The sequence below is a fragment of the Podarcis filfolensis genome (genome assembly GCF_964270895.1).
Source record: "Podarcis filfolensis genome assembly, chromosome: 7".
In the NCBI taxonomy this organism is placed as follows: Eukaryota; Metazoa; Chordata; class Lepidosauria; order Squamata; family Lacertidae; genus Podarcis; species Podarcis filfolensis.
In genome coordinates, this window is record NC_139603.1 from 35,273,318 (window position 1) to 35,291,320 (window position 18,003).

General features: G+C 42.5%; 1 protein-coding gene across 4 annotated transcripts in view; it reads right to left on the minus strand.

Moving 5' to 3' along the window:
- The window catches only part of NFATC1 (nuclear factor of activated T cells 1), a 131,696-nt gene that overhangs the window by 89,015 nt on the left and 24,678 nt on the right, over positions 1 to 18,003 (minus strand). For all 4 annotated transcript variants that reach the window (XM_083624183.1, XM_083624181.1, XM_083624182.1 and 1 more), the window contains exon 3: positions 9,541 to 9,700. In XM_083624183.1, coding sequence (XP_083480309.1) covers positions 9,541 to 9,700 — 160 coding nt within the window. The remainder of the gene's footprint in view (positions 1 to 9,540; positions 9,701 to 18,003) is intronic.

Sequence of the window (18,003 nt, forward strand, 5' to 3'; positions counted from 1 at the left end):
TTTGTCTCTGGTCAATGAGCTTCAAACGTCAGTCCTGACACTCCGCTCCAGGATCAGGACGGTGGAAAGTTACTTTACTTTAAACTCACTAATGCAGGTTTAAACAGTCCAAAAAGAGATCCCCCTTCTTCTCCTGCTACCGAAGGGGGGTTCCACGATTTTAAATGATGAAAGCCAATCCTTTAAAAGTAATTTTCTAAGCTCTAGTTTACGTTGTCTTTGCTTTATTCTGACTACAAAGAAACAGAAGGCTGACTTCCTGTTTAGACCTTCCCGTTTCAGTACCAAATTGTAATAAATTTTGAGTCCAATTCCTCTCTACTGGCCAGTCCTTATTTAAAGTCCAGTTGTTCAAGATTTAAGTACTCACGAGTGATTCTTTAGATGCCAAATTGTCCCAGGAAAAAGGCAGTGCTCTCCAGCAACGGCTATGCGGCTTCGCTCCACGGAAAAAGCAGTTGACTCACAGCACCGCGCCACTTCCCCCTCTTCGCTTCGGAGCCCGTTAATGGGTTCCTTTGCGGGTTGGGGGGGCGCTAAAGGTGCCCGCCGAGTCCCATGGTCACAGGCTTCATCCGCCTGTGATTTTTTAAAGGGTCCCCGCTTCGCCGTAGCGGAAACGACCCGTTTCGCGCGGAGCTGGTCCCTCCAGTTCAGAGGGAGTCCGCCATTGCCGATGGCGCCACCCCGGAAGTCTCCACTTCCCAGTTGTATTTTCAAGGCTGCAGTAGCAGTTGCACACTTCTAATGTGTGTTTGGGGAACACTTTTCTGCTGTGTCTAGACGGCAGGGCTGCTCCAATGGAAGTTGTCAGGCCTTTCAGCGTTTTACTCTGCTCAATTCATATTGCACGGTAAACAAAAGGATAGAACAAATGACAGGTGATGAGTAAAAATATTTCAAGCAGCATGGGGGGGGGATAAAAAATAAAAAGCCCTCTCCACTTACAGCCTCTGAATCAGCCAATTCTGCCTAAACTTGAGAGTCTGAGTGACAATGCCTCCAGAGCACACACAACATTTGCCGCAGCAATTAATTTAGCCATTTCCAAAGACGGATTTGGGATTCAGCTGCATTAGTAAAAAAACAACTACCCAGCATTTTAAATGTGTTATAAACATGCAACACCAGAAGGCGCTGTAGGGCACAAAACTTTTCTATGTGATTTTACATAGGGTTTTCTTTTCTTTTGTTATAATGATTTTATTTATTATTTATTTTTAGCAGGGGTTTTTCCTGTGTGTAGATCCACCCTAGAGAAAATGATGTCAGTATGTTGATGTGGTTTATGCCAAACTCCACCTTTATCTGCCGTCCTTTCTGATTGGCTCTGTGCCTGTACCATAATTTCATGACTGGCTGGCTTCAGTAACGTTCAGCCTTCTCAAGTATGTCCTGGTGTTGAAAGTTTGAGGACCCCTATCCTAAATCATTATTCCAAAAACAGAAGATAGACCCCCCTTTTTTTGTTGTTACAGCGTACACACCCCAACAAGTCACCTGGTTCAGCGTAACATGTACCAGCAATGAAATGATCAAAAGCAGCAGCGCACCCTGTTTCAATGCATCCTATTTTCACCCTGAGATGTCCTGTTCTTTTTGTGATCCAATTGACTATCTAAAATATATAGCATTTTACTTATAAGGCATTCATTCAGAGAGACCGACACAACACACCAATCTTTCAAATCTCAGCAGCCTTTGTGATAGTAATCCTGAACATTTCTATTTTCTGAAGAATGCATTTTTGGGAAGCGTAGATGGCTACCTTGGCAGCTCTGGTTATACAGTAATCCTGTGGAGCTGGCTGTATGTGAGCTAAGAAACTTTCCCCGCCCTAGATAATTCACTAATGATGCACAGCCCTGCTCCCATTTTATTAGATTTATGGCAGCAATAATATGCAGAAAACATCTGCCAGGCTATTCTCCTTTTCAATTTTGATTATCTGTCTGCTACTTTGTGGTTAGCTTTAACTATGCAGAGGCAAGATGTGTGAAAGCTATTCAGCTTAGATTTATTCTTTAAAAGTACCGTCTGTCTAAAAGCAGAGCTATAAAATTTAGGCTCCCTGTCTGGACTGTAGTACAGCTCTGTGGCTGCATGCTATTAACTGCAACCTGGCTAACAGGTGCTTGCCAATTTCTGTATATTCTCAGTGTGAGACGGGATTACAATTCCCTCTGTTTGAAAGGGTAACATTTTCTTTCAAGGGCCAGTTACAAAAAAAAAAAAAAAAGCATAAAAAGGAGGCCTGCCATATAGGGATAAATTAAGTCACAGCATACCAGTAAGTCTCTATATTAAAAACTTTGTTTTATCTATCCTCTTGTCAAACTGCATTTCACTCAATACTTCCCTCGTCACTTGGGTTTCCATGTCTAAAAACAGGTTTCACATCACTTCAGCAAAAAACAGTGATTAGCAGCAGGTGAGCAGGACAGTCTCTTTGAACATCACAGGATGGTCCAAATGGTCACTTTCAATTATCCCCCAAGTTATTTGTCGGGCTATGAGGGGTTTACAGAAGAGGTCCTGTCTCCAATTATACTTTCAGCCAAACCACTAACTCCAGCTTTTCTGTTGATGTTGAAGGCAGTGTTCAAAATTAGCCAGGCACATTTTGCACCTGACTATTTGCCACTTAGGGTGGCGCTGTGGGTTAAACCACAGAGCCTAGGGCTTGCCGATCAGAAGGTCGGCGGTTCGAATCCCCATGACAGGGTGAGCTCCCGTTGCTGGATCCCTGTTCCTGCACACCTAGCAGTTCAAAAGTACATCAAAGTGCAAGTAGATAAATAGGTACTGTTCTGGCGGGAAGGTAAACAGCATTTCCGTGCACTGCTCTGGTTCGCCAGAAGCGGCTTAGTCATGCTGGTCACATGACCCGGAAGCTGTACACCAGCTCCCTCAGTCAATAAAGCGAGATGAGCGCCGCAACCCCAGGGTCAGTCATGACTGGACCTAATGGTCAGGGGTCCCTTTACCTTTACCTATTTGCCACTTGTGACCGTGAAGATTCCTGTGTGCCAGGATGGTGCATGCCTGGGGATCATTGGATCTTGCCTGCTTTCACACACTAGCAACATATCCTGTAGAATACTATCAGTTATATTTTATCTGCACAATCAAAATGAATTTCAGGAACCAAAACACTTTTTCTGTGCAGCCTGAGCAGGAGCAGTGGACGACATTATAGTTAACTGTTGTCACTTGTCTTCACTTACCTCACCCCCTTGCCCTGCTCACAGTTGTAAAGAATATGTATATATATTCTCCAATGCTATCCCTGCGCCCTGGATAAAGTGACTTTTATTCTTTCAGTTCTCAAAATTCTTAAGCTGGCTCAAGGCTGTCATCTGAACTAGCAAGATGTTTAACTGAGAATCAATCACAGTCAGTCCATCATTTGAAAAATAAGACTTTAGAGCGGTCTTGCCCCAAAATGGCAACTAGGCATTTCTTTTTGGCAACTGTAACCTTGGTTTAAGGAGCCATTTGGTGCCTCACTTATATATCTGAGTTTCTAACACTGGTTGAAGGAGCATTTAGAACACATATTTCCACACACACCCTTCATCTGCTATTGTTTTAAACTCTTTCACCATGTCCAACAAAACTCCAGTTAAATTAACATTTGCAATCCATTGGTTTTTTAAAAAAAAGTTTTTTAACTCAATGGCTCACAAAAATGATTAAAAACATAATGAAAAGTTACTAGAATTTAAAACCTCAAAAAAACTGTCATTTTAACAAGCAACAGCTTCAATCATCTAACGAATAGCAAATGTCTGACACACATTGGATGCAACAGGAGTTGTTTCTGAGTAAAGAGGCATGGAATCACGTTTCCCCAAAGAAGCATCTTCAGCAGGGAGAACTTGCTGGGTTCCTTCTAAAGAGATGAGCTGTTCTCTTATTTGTGTGGTAGAGGAGTGACGCCATCACAGGGGAGTTCTATCAAATCACTTTGCACACTGGGAAACGTATGAGGGGTCTAGGAGTTCAAACTGAATAGCCACAACAACTCGTGTTTCCAGTCATGCTCCCACTACTGTATGTTCACCAGCAATGTGAAATGGTCCTACACATAGACAAATGCACTTGTGCACAACTCCATGCAAGGGGAGGATTCTGAGTGTACACACATTGCTTCACCTTCAAAAATTGAATGCATATCCGTTAGGGGCAAGTCTGGTATAAACAGCAACCAGAGGACAGAGAACACAGTGGAACAATGCGTGAAGGGGTTTGAGTTAACTCACTGTAAGAAGCCCTCCTGAAGCCAAATATTTTATTCCTCTCCTCCTCTTCCCCCTCCCACAATTAATAGGTTTTGAACTCAAAAACTGGATGAAACACTGGCATTGTCAGTTTTATGGAATGTTCTATTACACCGTATATGCTTTTATCAGTGTTTGTAAATGCTTTAAAACTTCTTCAGTATATAGACTTCCAAAACATGTTATCTCTCCTTTACTCACTGGAAAAACAAACCACACTCCGGAGTTAAAATTAAGATATCTTATCTTTATTATTAAGTATCTTGTGGTGATGTCCGTGCATCGCAAAGCACTACAGGCACAACCAAGAAATTGAATGGACATAACTGAAAGTGAGCGCATGTCTAAACAGCTGCTTCCCCCACTATCAGCAAATTAGTATAAAAAGCAACAACAAAGCCCTTAGAAAGTAGCAAAAGGAAGTATGGGGTTCCTTTTCCACAAGCTGTGGCATAGCAGCCCCATCAGACAACCACAATCTAGGCTCCAGAAACTAAAATATGAACCAGTCTTTGGGTCACATAAACAGCCGCACCACTCCTACCTTCATACAACTGAGCAAACAACTTGGGAAGACTTCCACTAACCATGGTTTCCCATTTTGTCCCAACTGGGAAACTGTGGTTAATGTCTTTGGAATGAACCTGGATATGAACAAAGCCATGGGGCTTTTCTATGTTTCTCTGGACAGGCCGACCAACAAGTCATATAGACAAAGGACTGTGAAACGCTGAGAGATAAAAGGTGAAGTGGCAGGCAAGTCCAAAACTTTACAGTTTAATGCTCTATTGTGTTTTTAATATTTGATTGGGAGCTGCCCAGAATGGCTGGGGAAACCCAGCCAGATGGGCAGGGTATAAATAATAAATTATTATTTATGATGATGGTGGTGATGATTCTATATCCACTTGCTGCCGAATGGAGGGGTTTGTCAGCTCTAACCCTCGATTACCCTTCACTCCCTCTTCTGTTTCCTGTGTACAAGGCCTCTAGTGCTGAAATACCCCATAGCACTTGAGAGTGAAAATATGCTGTATGCTCAGTATCAGAGAAATCAAATCAGTTGCCTAGGGCCACACAGGATGTTAGTGGGAGGGCAGGATTTGAAATCCAGATTCTTCAATTCCCAGAACAGAAGACTCTTTTTCTCCCTTTCCAAAGTACTGAATATAGAAGAGTCATTATGATTAGCAACACAGTTTTATGAGACGGGGCATGAAACCCTTTGCCAAGCATTACCTCACGGTGGCCAATTAACCAGCACCTTTGATTAGCCAGTGTTCTCAGAACATTTTTAGCTCTTTCTAGGTGTGTCAAGCTCATCTCACTCTCCAAGCATTTAGAAATCCTCGGGATAACTCAGGGCTGCCATGGTAGCTAAACAAGTATACAGCAAATGTGTAGGAGTGTGGGAAGTGAGATTAAGTGCTCAGGTGACTTTATGCATATTCATTCTGAAGGTGGCAAAATAATAAATCACAAAACAGTTGAGTGTGTGAGGCTGAGGTCCCTCCCTGAAAACAGGTGACATCTCCCTTATCGGTAATTATCTCACTTGGTTGAATAGTGCTGGGGGGGAAGAGAGAAGGCTAAAGAAGGAATTGAATGAGGAAAATGAGGAATGAAGCTCAACAGAACTAGATTTAACGTTAATCCAGCCAATGCCGTATCTATGTTGTAACAGACCACCCAGCTGTGCCAACTGCAATGACAACATACACATGCGAGTGCTGGTTTGCACTGGTAATTGTAGTGAGACGAGAAAGGAGTAGAGAGCCTAATAATATGCAGCTCAGAATATGTTGAACCAACACAGAAACTAAATGTGATAAATGAAATTGTGCACAAGATAGAGACTGCTGCAGGGCATGGCTCCTGTACATTTAATAGTTGTGCTCATGAGGAAATTAACAGCAGGCAGACAGAATACACTTCCAGGTTTACTTACACACTCTCTTCAAAAGAATACAGAGAAACCACCACTGACCCAGTGTGAGGGCTCATGCCTCAAGTGGCGTTGACCCAGCCTGACTTCCATGGCAAGACATCACAGTCCCTTCTCCTCAAAGCCCAGGCGAAGATGGGCTCACGCCACTGCTAACACTGTGCCCAGAGCCTCTTTGCTCTGTCTACCTCCTCAGCGAGCCCTATGGCCGATACAGCAAGGTCCTTCCAGGAACAGAGTCATCGGAGGACATCCATGGGAACCAGCAATTCTCAGCAAAAGAAGAAGAGGGGAGGAAATGCCAACTCAATAACCCTGGCACCATGTTGTCTCTGATCCTGATACCAGACTTGAATGGGGCTATTATTATGATAATATTTTATATGCTGCTTTGAGTTTGTCTTGGGGCTTTAAAGCGGGATATAAATTAAATTAAGAAGCAAGCAAACACTGGTGTGTGAGGCTCTAGCTGTCTGCTCAGGTTCCTGCCATGTTTTGCTGTCTGTCCTCCTGATTTCCAGCTCTTGAACTTTCTATAGACTGACCCCTTCCCTCAGGAGATGTTGGGCTGGCATGAGCCAGGATGCCTGAATGTTGGCATCCCTTCAAATAGATAGATAGATAGATAGATAGATTATAGATATAGATATAGAGATATAGATATAGATATAGATATAGATATAGATATAGATATAGATATAGATATAGATATAGATATAGATAGATAATCAATGGAGACTGTGGGGAGGGGGAAAGGATGCTAGGAATAAAACAAAAATACTTAGGGAACCCCCTGCTCCACCCAGAATCCTGGTTTCTTTTTCCCATGGAGAAGGAGAACAAAGAAAAACCAGCTCCACTTATTCCAGGGACTGAAAACTAGATTCATATTCATTATACCCATGGATCTGAGGTTTGCTTTCCTCTTTTCCTTCCAACTTTTTTTTTTTTACTACTTCCCTTTTCCTTTTCTTCAACCCTGCCTATGCAGAGACACGCAGCAGACTTCGTTTTATTTCCACACACTGTAGAAAGAGATTTCAGGGGAGTGCCAGGACACATTTAGCCCAATTAAATGTTGGCACTGTGTTCCATCCCCCCCCCCCAAATCACCCGGGTGGAAATTTTAAAGGTCAAACTGGCCACTGTGAATTGATGCCTCCCATCTACATTTCCTTGCACTGGGCTGCTAGCAGGGTGCATACAAACAAATGTATCGCTACAAATTTTAATCTTAAACATCACTTGTTGTTTTTTGCTTTAAATACACAAATAATGAGATAGGCGTGATGAAATTTCCACAGTGAAATGTGCTAAAGAAGCTAAACGGTGGTAGTAAAATCTTTAGCTATCTCTCTGGAATTCAAGACTTAAAATTATTCCCAGCTGAAAACCACCCTAAACTTGCACTACTGTTTTATTTTTTCAAAGAATGAGCAGAGAGCAAATTTCAAGAAAGATTCTTCCACCCCCTAAAAGCTTTTAAATAAATGCAGGCCACATAAGAGGAATTTTAGGCCCCATCAAAGCAAGTATTTCATGAGCTTCCATAAACACCCAAGCATTAGCCAACCCTATTTTTTACACAGGTATACACTGACTGCCTTGTCTGTTCTGCTTTCCGTGCAGAAGGTCTCAGGTTCAATCCTAGAATATCCAGGTAGGTTTCAATAAAAACTCCTGTCTGAAACGCTGCAGACCCTCTCCTAGTAAGCATCAACAATACTAAGACATCCCAAATGGGAGGCTCTCGTGGTATACAAATGGTATCTTGCTATAGACTTCAGTAAGATTTCTTATGTAAGCAAGGAAATCATGATGTTGCCCCTTTATTACCGATAGAACCATAATTCAGCTACAGAAGATTTGATGGTACACTGTTCAACCTGTAGCTTTCAGGGGATGAATGGGTGTGCGAGAAGGAAAAAAGTAGGCAAAGAGCGCTTGCTCTCCAATTTTGAATTATTCAGACTTGGAAAAAGCTTATTTCCATCTGAAACAAAATGTAGCACACTCGGAAAACATTTATGAAAGAAAAGCCAACAGACTTCGTAATTACAGCAAAAGAAAACTCCTTCCTGCTGTTCTCTCAAGAAGTCTTGTTACAATGTTGTGCGTGCATCAATTTCAATATGGGAGATGTAACAACATCAACAAGCCAGAAACATCCTGCATTACAGACTTTGAGCAATTATCTTTGGACATAGGCGTATGAAGCCAATACTGTGGAATATATTGTTGCATGTTCTGAAAATGTGCAGTATTAAGGAGACTGGGAAGTAAACTTGTTCTGGGTATTCGTAGTGCAGTTGTTATCACTCACCTATCACTGTATCTTCTTTTGCACATCTCCTGAGTACATATTCAACAGTGATATATGGCTGTTGCTGAAAATGTTTATTCATGCTGCTGTAATGCACAAGGATGAGCATGCCAACCAGCTTGTCCCTGCACCAGTTGTGTACCTTATTTCAGGCTACCAGAGCTCATGCACAAGCATAGTCTGATCGTAGGAGTTAAGCTCATCTAAGGCCCCTAAAAGCAATGGTTTTAAACACACCTAACACTGCATAGAATTGCAGCCTGAGTGGTATGTCAAGTGCTACATAACTGTCAGCAAACAGAAGCATTCTGACAGTAACCGCATTATTGTGGTTCTGTATGAAGCACACTGTAGGGCACACATTCAGTCTTTGGAGGCCTGTTGTTGTTGAACCAATGAAGGCTTATACCCAGTGCAAAAGAGTATATAACGTGTATTGTTTGTTTGTTTGTTTGTTTGTTTGTTTGTTTGTTTGATACACCGCCCTTCATCATAAGATCTCAGGGCGGTACACAGAATAAAGCACAGGATAAAAACAATAATTGGAACAAAACAGCAAAACAATAACTTCCCCTCTTCCTACAGACACATTTAAAAGCCTGTAGAATATTAATCAGCCCAAGGCCTGGTTGAAGAAGAACATTCTCACCTAGTGCCTAAAAATATATAATGAAGGCACCAGGCGAATCTCTCTGAGGAGAGCATTCCGCAAGTGGGGAGCCACTACAGAGAAGGCCCTTTCTCATGTTGTCACCCTCCGAACCTCATGTGGAGGAGGCACACAAAGAAAGGCCTCGGAGGATGAACACAGAATCCAGGACGGTTTATATGGGGACAGTTTATATGGTTCAACGGAGGCCAAGACTTAACTTATGGAAGTAGCATACCAACCCAGGTCATCAAAGCTTGTTTGAATTTGCAAGAGATACGCACAGGGGTCCTTGCCCAAACAAACAAGCCATCTTAGCGAGCATGAGAAAGGCTATTACCTGCACCACTGGGTGTCCCCCCGCAGACGCCTTGACAGCCCCTCGACTTCCTTCAGTCTCGTAATGGGCTCGGTGGTGGGACTTCGGCTGCACTTCAATCCGAAGTTCATAAGGTCCTGAGTGAGACGGCAGCTGCCAATCCAGAGCAGGCAAGGATGGGCTGTAATGGAAAGCAACCGCAATTAAATATTAACATCCAGTCCACTATCATAAACCACAAGAATCTGGCACTATTACTTTAGAGGCCACGTTTAGCAGTTCATCCTTCACCATCTTACACTTAAAATTTCATCAATGGAGATAATGGTATGACATAAGTAATTTAATAGGTAATGGTTATTTTATGAAGCTTTATGTATGGCACAGATTTGATAGGCCAGATGCAATCAGATGCTTAAACAAAAATGGAAAACATTTTAAGCTTGGTTAAAAAAATAACAACACTTAATGCATCAGCCCATTAATCAAAATGGACAAATGCAGATAAGTAAGATGTGTGCATGGAGGGTGGGGGGTGGAATCTATTCTGAGTTAGACTGGGTGAGGTTGGGTATCAGAACTTCAGTTTCTCCAATTTACATTCAACCTACTTTGTTTTTGATCCTGTTTCAGCAGCAACCAAAATTATTTAGTTGGCTTCAGCCACAGATTGGCTCAGCAATGTTCCCTCTGCACTAAGGGTGTATCTTTGCTTTCTTCAGCACAGGCAAACCGTATGGCGACTGACTTCAGCCAGCAATGAGTTCGTGCCTTCCTGTACTGCCATTGTGGAGAGTTCACCTCTATGACAGGCAGGGCAGATGCCAGAACAGGATCTCTCAGGTGATGTTGCACCTGTCTTTCAGAGATTCCCCCTCCCCTCTCTCAACAACATCGAGAAGCATCACGTCTCCGCATCTACCCAAGGTGAAAAATGAGCCCTGAGTTGTTGCATAAGCGCAACCATTTACAGTTTATGCAGGTAATATAGGTCAGTGGTAGCCAATCTTTTTGACAAGGATGCTACAAGTCAAGTCCAAAATATCAGAGTGACCCTCTCTTCTATATGTATGTTGCCTCACGTGGCTGTTGAGTTGGGGACTAGGCAATGTCACCTTGCAGGAGGGGCAGGTACAAATACATACCTGACAGTTTATCGGTTGGAATTATTTCTATCCTGCCTTGCAGCTTGAGTTTCCAAAACAGAAACAGAAAAGATCCCGCAATAGCCTAAATGTGCATTCAAAAGTAACAATGAAAGATTAAAGGTCCTAATTGCCATTAAAAGCATGCATGAGTCTAAAAGCCACCAGGTAGGACACTGAGAAAATGAACTGGGGAAGAAGCAGTCCACAATCAAGGTGACACAACTGATAGCTCAGCCAGTAGAGAAGGAGACTCTTGATCTCAAGGTTGTGGGTTTGAGCCCCACGTTGGGCAAAAAAAAGATTCCTGCATTGGACTAGATGACCCTCGTGGTCTCTTCCAACTCTGTGATTTTATGAAAAGGCCCTCTGTCTCATGCCTACCCCCTCCTCTCAGAAGGTGAGGATACCTTGAGCAGGGCCTCTGAGGAAGATCTGCACAAGGCAGTTTCGTGTGAGAGTCAACAGTCCTTCCAGTCCTTCCAGTCCCAAGCCACTTACGAAGTCTTAAGATCAAAGCCAACTTAACTAGGTTATAGCCAGGCCCATGGCTCCTCCTGCTTCCATCCAGTTCTGCCATAAAGTCCTGCTCTCTGTGCCACAGACCACCGAAACTCAAATCTGAGTGAATGACTTATCCCCCCCTTATAGACTCAATGGTTGGTGTGAATAGGACCCAGGGTAAAATCTACTACCAAAATATTACCTACAACTATAAGAGGCAGACACCTCTCCATCATTTTAAGTCAAAGCTGCTATGATTACAGTGTTACCATGCCACACTGTCTTGAGAAGCCTGAGGTGACTGGAGTAAAGTTTTCACTCAAGCACAATTGGCAAGTTCATGAGGCTCATCCTGTGCTGTGTACATCTATGTATGCTAGCATTTAAATGTTCCTGGATAATTATCTGGAGCTCCCACTTGACTGCAAGAATAATTTATATAATATAGAGCAGCTGCATAACTCATGTTGCAGATCACTTCATGTTATGAAACAGATGCTTCCATCTTTAAGCCAGTTCATATATGATGGATTTTGCTCTCTCTTTCCCCCAAATATCTATCAGATTGTGACATTTTCAGGGTGTTTCATTCTTAAAAGCTCTAATCCACCAATCATCACAAAGTTTGGATCCTCTAACTTTCAAAGGGAAATGGAGAAAAAAGCAAGGTGAAGCTGGCTGAATTACCATATTTTTTGCACCATAACACTCACTTTTTTTCTCCTAGAAAGTAAGGGGAAATGTCTGTGCGTGTTATGGAGGGAATGCTTACAGGTGGCGGGGGGATCTGCTGCAGTCGTGAGCAGAGGATCCATGGTTCCCCTTCCTTCCCTCCTCCGTGGCTCGCTTTGAAACAGCAAAGCGGGAGAAGAGCCGCTGAGTGGGGAGGAGAGAGGGACAGAGAGCCTGCTTCTTTAAAGGAGCAAAGTGGGAGAGGAGAGGAGCCACTTACACATGTGTAAGCGGCTCCTGTCCGGTTGGCTCCTTTAAAGCAAGCAGGCTCTCTGTCCCTCTCTCCTCCCCACTCAGCTCGCTACATAGCAGCAAAGTTTTTCAGCTTGCTAAGCCAGGGATGAGCCGGGAGGAGGGAGAAAAGCAGAGCCTGCTTGCTTTAAAGGAGCAAAGTGGGAGAGGAGAGGAGCCTTCTCCCCTTATACTCCTCTTCTTCATTATTAGCAGCATCCTTCTCCGCCCACCCCACATGTGCTTCTTCTCCCCTTAAACCCCTCTTCTGCATTATTAGCAGCATCCTTCTCCACACACCCCACGCGTGCTCCTTGTCCCTTGAGTGCTTTTCCTTCCCTCCCCACTTAAAACGTGGTTACAAAGCATGGATCCACATGGATCCTCAGGATTTTTGCATTGGGCTACTCCTAACTCACTGTCAGATCACATGTCTGTGGCCACAGCATGAACCACAAAAATCATACATCCACTGTTTCGTTTAGAATATTTTTTTTCTTGTTTTCCTCCTCTAAAAACTACGTGCATGTTATGGTTGGGTGCGTGTTATAGAGCGAAAAATACGGTAAAAAACACACAAACAAAACTTTATTTTCTCTGCTTAAGATCTTAGAGGAGCACCTGAAACACTGACTGAATGCAGTTGCTGTTTCTGTTATAAGGCAGCCATGTAGTTAGGCACGCCATAATTAAATCCCACTGCAAGGGCTGACCAACAAAAGTAATAATAATAAATTGAGAATTAAATGCAGTTTTCCTGACAGAGGAAGTGGCATGATGCTTTAAACAGTTTCATGGGTTGTGGCTTGGCAATGCAATTTCCTATTCTAGGTTATCTGTATTGTGCACTTAATTTCCTGCAGCACAACTTACTTAAAAGGAAGAGATATCAAACACATATTTAGATAGAAGTTCTTTCGTGGGGGAGGGGACCAGGAGAGCCCAACTGCATCACACACAGGATAATATCCTGAAGAATACATGGGCAGATGCTCAGTGAAGGCAAGAGCTGTAAACCGTACTATTCCATAAGCATCAGCTGTTTAGTGTAGATCTAAAATTAATGTAACATATGAATGAGACAAACATGTTTCGAAACCCGTGTTGCCAGGGTTGGCTGACTTATACCCTCAATGACAAATCTGGGTTTCCTGCCATGTTCATGTGTGGATTGGCCCCTAATCAGCAAAATCCCAAAGTCTTCTTTGGAGCTAGCCTGATCATCAACTGGCAAACTCACCCACTGTTATTCTAGTACGAAAATTCAATACTCTTCCAGGACTAGCTTGGCTGTGAAACTGACTGCAGCCACACAAATGCTTGGAGCAAGGCAGAGTGGGTAGAGCCAGTGCAGCAAATAAAGTTGTCACAATTTTCCTGGTGTTTCTTCTTGCCTTTCACAGCCACCTGCCACACCCAAATTGAGCGAGTAAAATTAATCCTATCGTGTTATGAAAAGCCTTCACTGCTTAATTTCTATGCATCGAGGAGCAATCAAGGATAGAGGAGTCAGATCAGTTAACAGAACTGGCAACGATTCACAACAGCAGTTGATTGGTTTAACAAGAGTAACAAACAGAATGTCAAACTGCACAGGTGATGCCTAGTGACATCTTATATGTGATGATCACATGAAATATCATTATCTAGCCAGATCTTTCTCTTTAAAACACCTTTGTCTCCTTTTGCAGAAAGGGACTGAAATAGTTCACAGTGCAAGGAAACTGGAACTTAAGTTTCCAACAAATCCCTGTTTTCCAGCGAAGTTTAAAAAGTTAGGAGAAAGAGTGGTCATACTTAGTGTCCCTAATGCTGAATTTTACATATGGTATTTCAATCCTCCACAGTGGTGCTGAAGAAGGATTTTAAAAAACACCCTATTTCTAGGAGAAATCCAAAATCAAATTTATGAAATGTCTTATGATATAAACAATATCAGGAGCCATGATGGGGAGAGGGCTGAATATTTGGATTTTCATTTTGTCAATTGGCAAGGCAGTCCACATGCTAACACTTACTGTGAAAAGATGCAGGTTACATTACAAATATGTTGTATACAGGCCACACTATCATATTACTTCGCTGCGATCATTTTAAAGCAAACCTATTCTGCTTTTTCTTATTATGTAAACTGGGGTGGGCACAAACAATATATTACCTTTCGTCCCCCAAAACAGCAAACAGACAAAATATGTACGCCAAAAGGATCAATAACATAATAGCAGCAAAATAATAAACTTTAACTAGGTAGCCTACACATAATATGAAAGCTACTAATGATCCCACAGATGCTGTGTCAAGCAGTAAAATGCCCACCGCTGTGGTTATTTCAGGCGCATGGGTGTTGTTCACCCTGCCAAAGCCTTCTTGGCAGATGGCGCATATATTGTACCCTGTGGAATCAGACAGCTCTGTTGATCAGTGCTATTTAGATGCCATCTTTCAGGGCAAAGCCCTACTCAAGTGGCTATCACAATTAAAGGAGAAAATGCAATACACTGCATCTTTAAATATTAAATATTTTAAGAAAGTTTAACATGATGTAAAAAAGTCCAACTCACAGCACGTTTTTAGTTTAGCTGAAATAGGCATGCCTTTAAGGTCCATTTACTAACTGCTACTGATGCGGTCACGTGTATCTCCCTTGGGAAGGGGTTCCATAAATACAGAGTCACCACCAAAAAGGCCCTGTCTCTAGTTCCTGTGGGGATTCTCTTGGGCTTAACTTAGCGCAGCAGCTAGATTGCTGGCTGTCAACGCCATATAATACCTCTGTTGAGAGAGCTGCAATATGCTACTAAGTGCACTTCAAGGTCCTGCTTTTATCATTCAAAGCCCTACTACAAACTTGAGGCTAGGATACCTAAGGGGCCACCTTGCCCTCTATATCCCTGCCTGGCAACTGCACACCTCAGATGGGGCAATGCTGAGAGCGCCATATGGCCCCAAAGTGAACTTAACCTGTGGGGTGGAAACCTGGATTTTAGTGTTGTAGCTCCAGCTCTCTGGGATCAATTACCAGCCGAAACCAGACAGGCTTCTAGTTAGGTACCCACTGAAGACATTTTTGTTTAGGGAGGCTTTCCCCAAGGTGCAACCTGCTCACTAATGGTTTCAGCAACTGGTATGCTGCCTCTGACAGTGGATGAAGCACATAGCCATCACAGTGAGTAGCCTTTGATAACCTTAGCCACCATGGATTTGCGTAATCATCTTTTAAAGCCAATGCTTTATGTAAACCACTTTGAGATACTTATTAACATCTTTTGTACTTACAAAAGCAAGAGCTGTGACGTATCAGAAGACTTTTGCAAAATTCACAGTGGGGTGCTTCCTTTGGCATGGTACATGCTGGTACATACTGATGCTAGATACCAATACATTTGATTATCTAATCTTGTGGTACAATACCAAGAGGGAAGTATGGCTTATGTTGCAAACAACCTGGTTGAATGAAGGCAAACATCTCCCAATCATGTACACCAGAATTCTCTGCACAGCACTAAGTTTATTGTGAAGGGAGGCTTTGATCTTTAGGCATTCCATCTCCCTAGCCATGAACTCAGCTGAACCGTCAACCAGCTTCGAGTGCATTGGTGGCCTGATAAAAATTCTGCTGGTGCACCAAACATCTCCTTGTCTGAGCTAACTGAGGTGGTTTCAAGGGTTCTGTTGACGTCTCCAAAGACCATTAGCCTTCAACATTCATGCCAAAGTGGTCTGCCTTATCAGGAATGACTAAGGATTTCATGGCCTTGGTGGTATTCAGAGACCTGTGTGTATCTGGGCAAGGCAGCCTTCTGATCGAGTTTTCAGTAGGGGACTAGGTTAAAATTATCTGTGAGCAGAAAAGCCATATTTGATTCCATTGTCATGGACAGATCATTCATTACCTGGATTTACCTACAGCTGTCTGCAACCTCTACAGGAACAGAGGCTGAGTGTAATAGGACTGCCCCTCATACGGATGAACCTGGGTGGTTTTCTTAGGTAACCAGGAGTTTTTCCTGCAGGTTTAGCCAGCAGTCTTATTGAGGCTCTGGTCTCCACGGGGAATGAGGGACTGACCCAAGCTATCAATACGATCACTCCCAAGTGTTATCAGCACATAGAGCTCTATCAGCACCTTGGTAATCCATAGTGATCCTTTCTCAAAAGTAAGATTGTGTCAGGATTGTAGCTATACCTAGATGTTGTGTCTTTAACTAGAAACCATACGACGTTCAAAACCAGAGGATGCCATTTCTATTACATCACTAGACAATTCCCTGTCAAAGACACTTAAACAAAAGCTAAGGAGGATTATTGAAATATCTCAGCTTCCCTTCTTTCTGCCTCACTAGGCTGTAATCATTTGCCTCAAGAGCATTTTCCATCATAGATGCAGAAGTTTAGATAAGTTATTCCATTTTGCTGGAAGCAATGTGATTCACATGGCCATTAATCTGCTTGTATCAATACTTCCCTTATGAACTGCCGGTTCTGCTGTAAACATTTTCTACATGCTAAATCTTGGCACACAAGATTAAAGGCTACCTGGTTACAAACAGAACAGAACCTTAAAATGCACACAAATACATCTACACACAAGGCTCTCAATGTGGGCTTTGTGCAGGAGCAGCACCCAGATGTTTGGGATTAAGCCAGAATCAGAATCTCAGTGCCAAGCATGCAATGAGGATCCACCGATTATTATGATTTTAAAGAACTAAATGCCAGTGATCTCCACAGTTCTTGGACAGGCTGGCATGGCAAGTATTCTTTCCCAGTGAAATCTAAGGTTGTAATATTGAAGCCACTTTCCTGCAAAAGGTTGGCCTCTCCTCGTCCCACTCCAAACCCCAAAGTGTTTGCAAAAAGGGGTTGAGGAATTAGCAACTCAGGAACATTTCCTTGTGAATGCTAATAAAGTAGGCTCCTGGAGACACCATTCAGAGTTTGCATGAAACTCAAACACCATTGTGAAACTATCCAGCCATGCGCACAGTGGATGGCTCTCAGCAAGTCCCTATCTCACAGTTTCAAATCCCCAACTATAACATGGAAATAAAAATGATCTCACCCGGTTATTGTGGATACAAAATGTAAAATTATAATCACACCAATTCTTACATCCAAATAAGAACTTCCTTTTAGGATAGAGGGGCCTTGTTGACATAGAGGCAGGTGTGGTCTTCCATATGATCATAGATATGTGAAAAAACAACTATTACTTCAGGAATTTTCCAATCACCCTTTTGTTTTAGGATTCCTCCCCCCTCCCTTTATTACAGAGGTAATACAATAGTTTTGGCAAATAAACCATTCAACAGGGTGGATCTTGGAATCTGTATTATTTGCTGGAACCTAACCTAGACTTTGAAACAGAGCAGATGTATCAGAGGGTGGGAATCCCAGCTCAATCGTGACGAATTATTGCTGGGGAGGTGTTTTTCTTGGGGGGTGCACTTAAAATAACAATTTCAATTGTGTGCTCCCATGATTGTATTGACATCTGCATTCAGTTGTCCAGGGTTATTTAATATATAATACATATAATGAAAAGTATTTATGGGTTAAAGGAAGCTTGGTCAGGGCATTTGATTGGTAAAATAACTTAAACCACAATTTTACAGTAGCTTCCAGCTGTCCTGAAGCACGAGTTAATGAGATCACATGGAAACAGACTGAAAACCAGGAAACATTTTTTTTTAACACAAAAACAAAACAGTGGAAAAATGCTAGATTTTACTTTCATTAACACACTAGGGAATGCTCTGTTCATTTTAACTGCAGGTGATAAAATGTTTATTTCCTTTTTAGAAAACAAATCTCTGTTAGCTACTGTATGATAAAGATTATGGTGGTCTAATCACCACTTGATTCCCCCCCC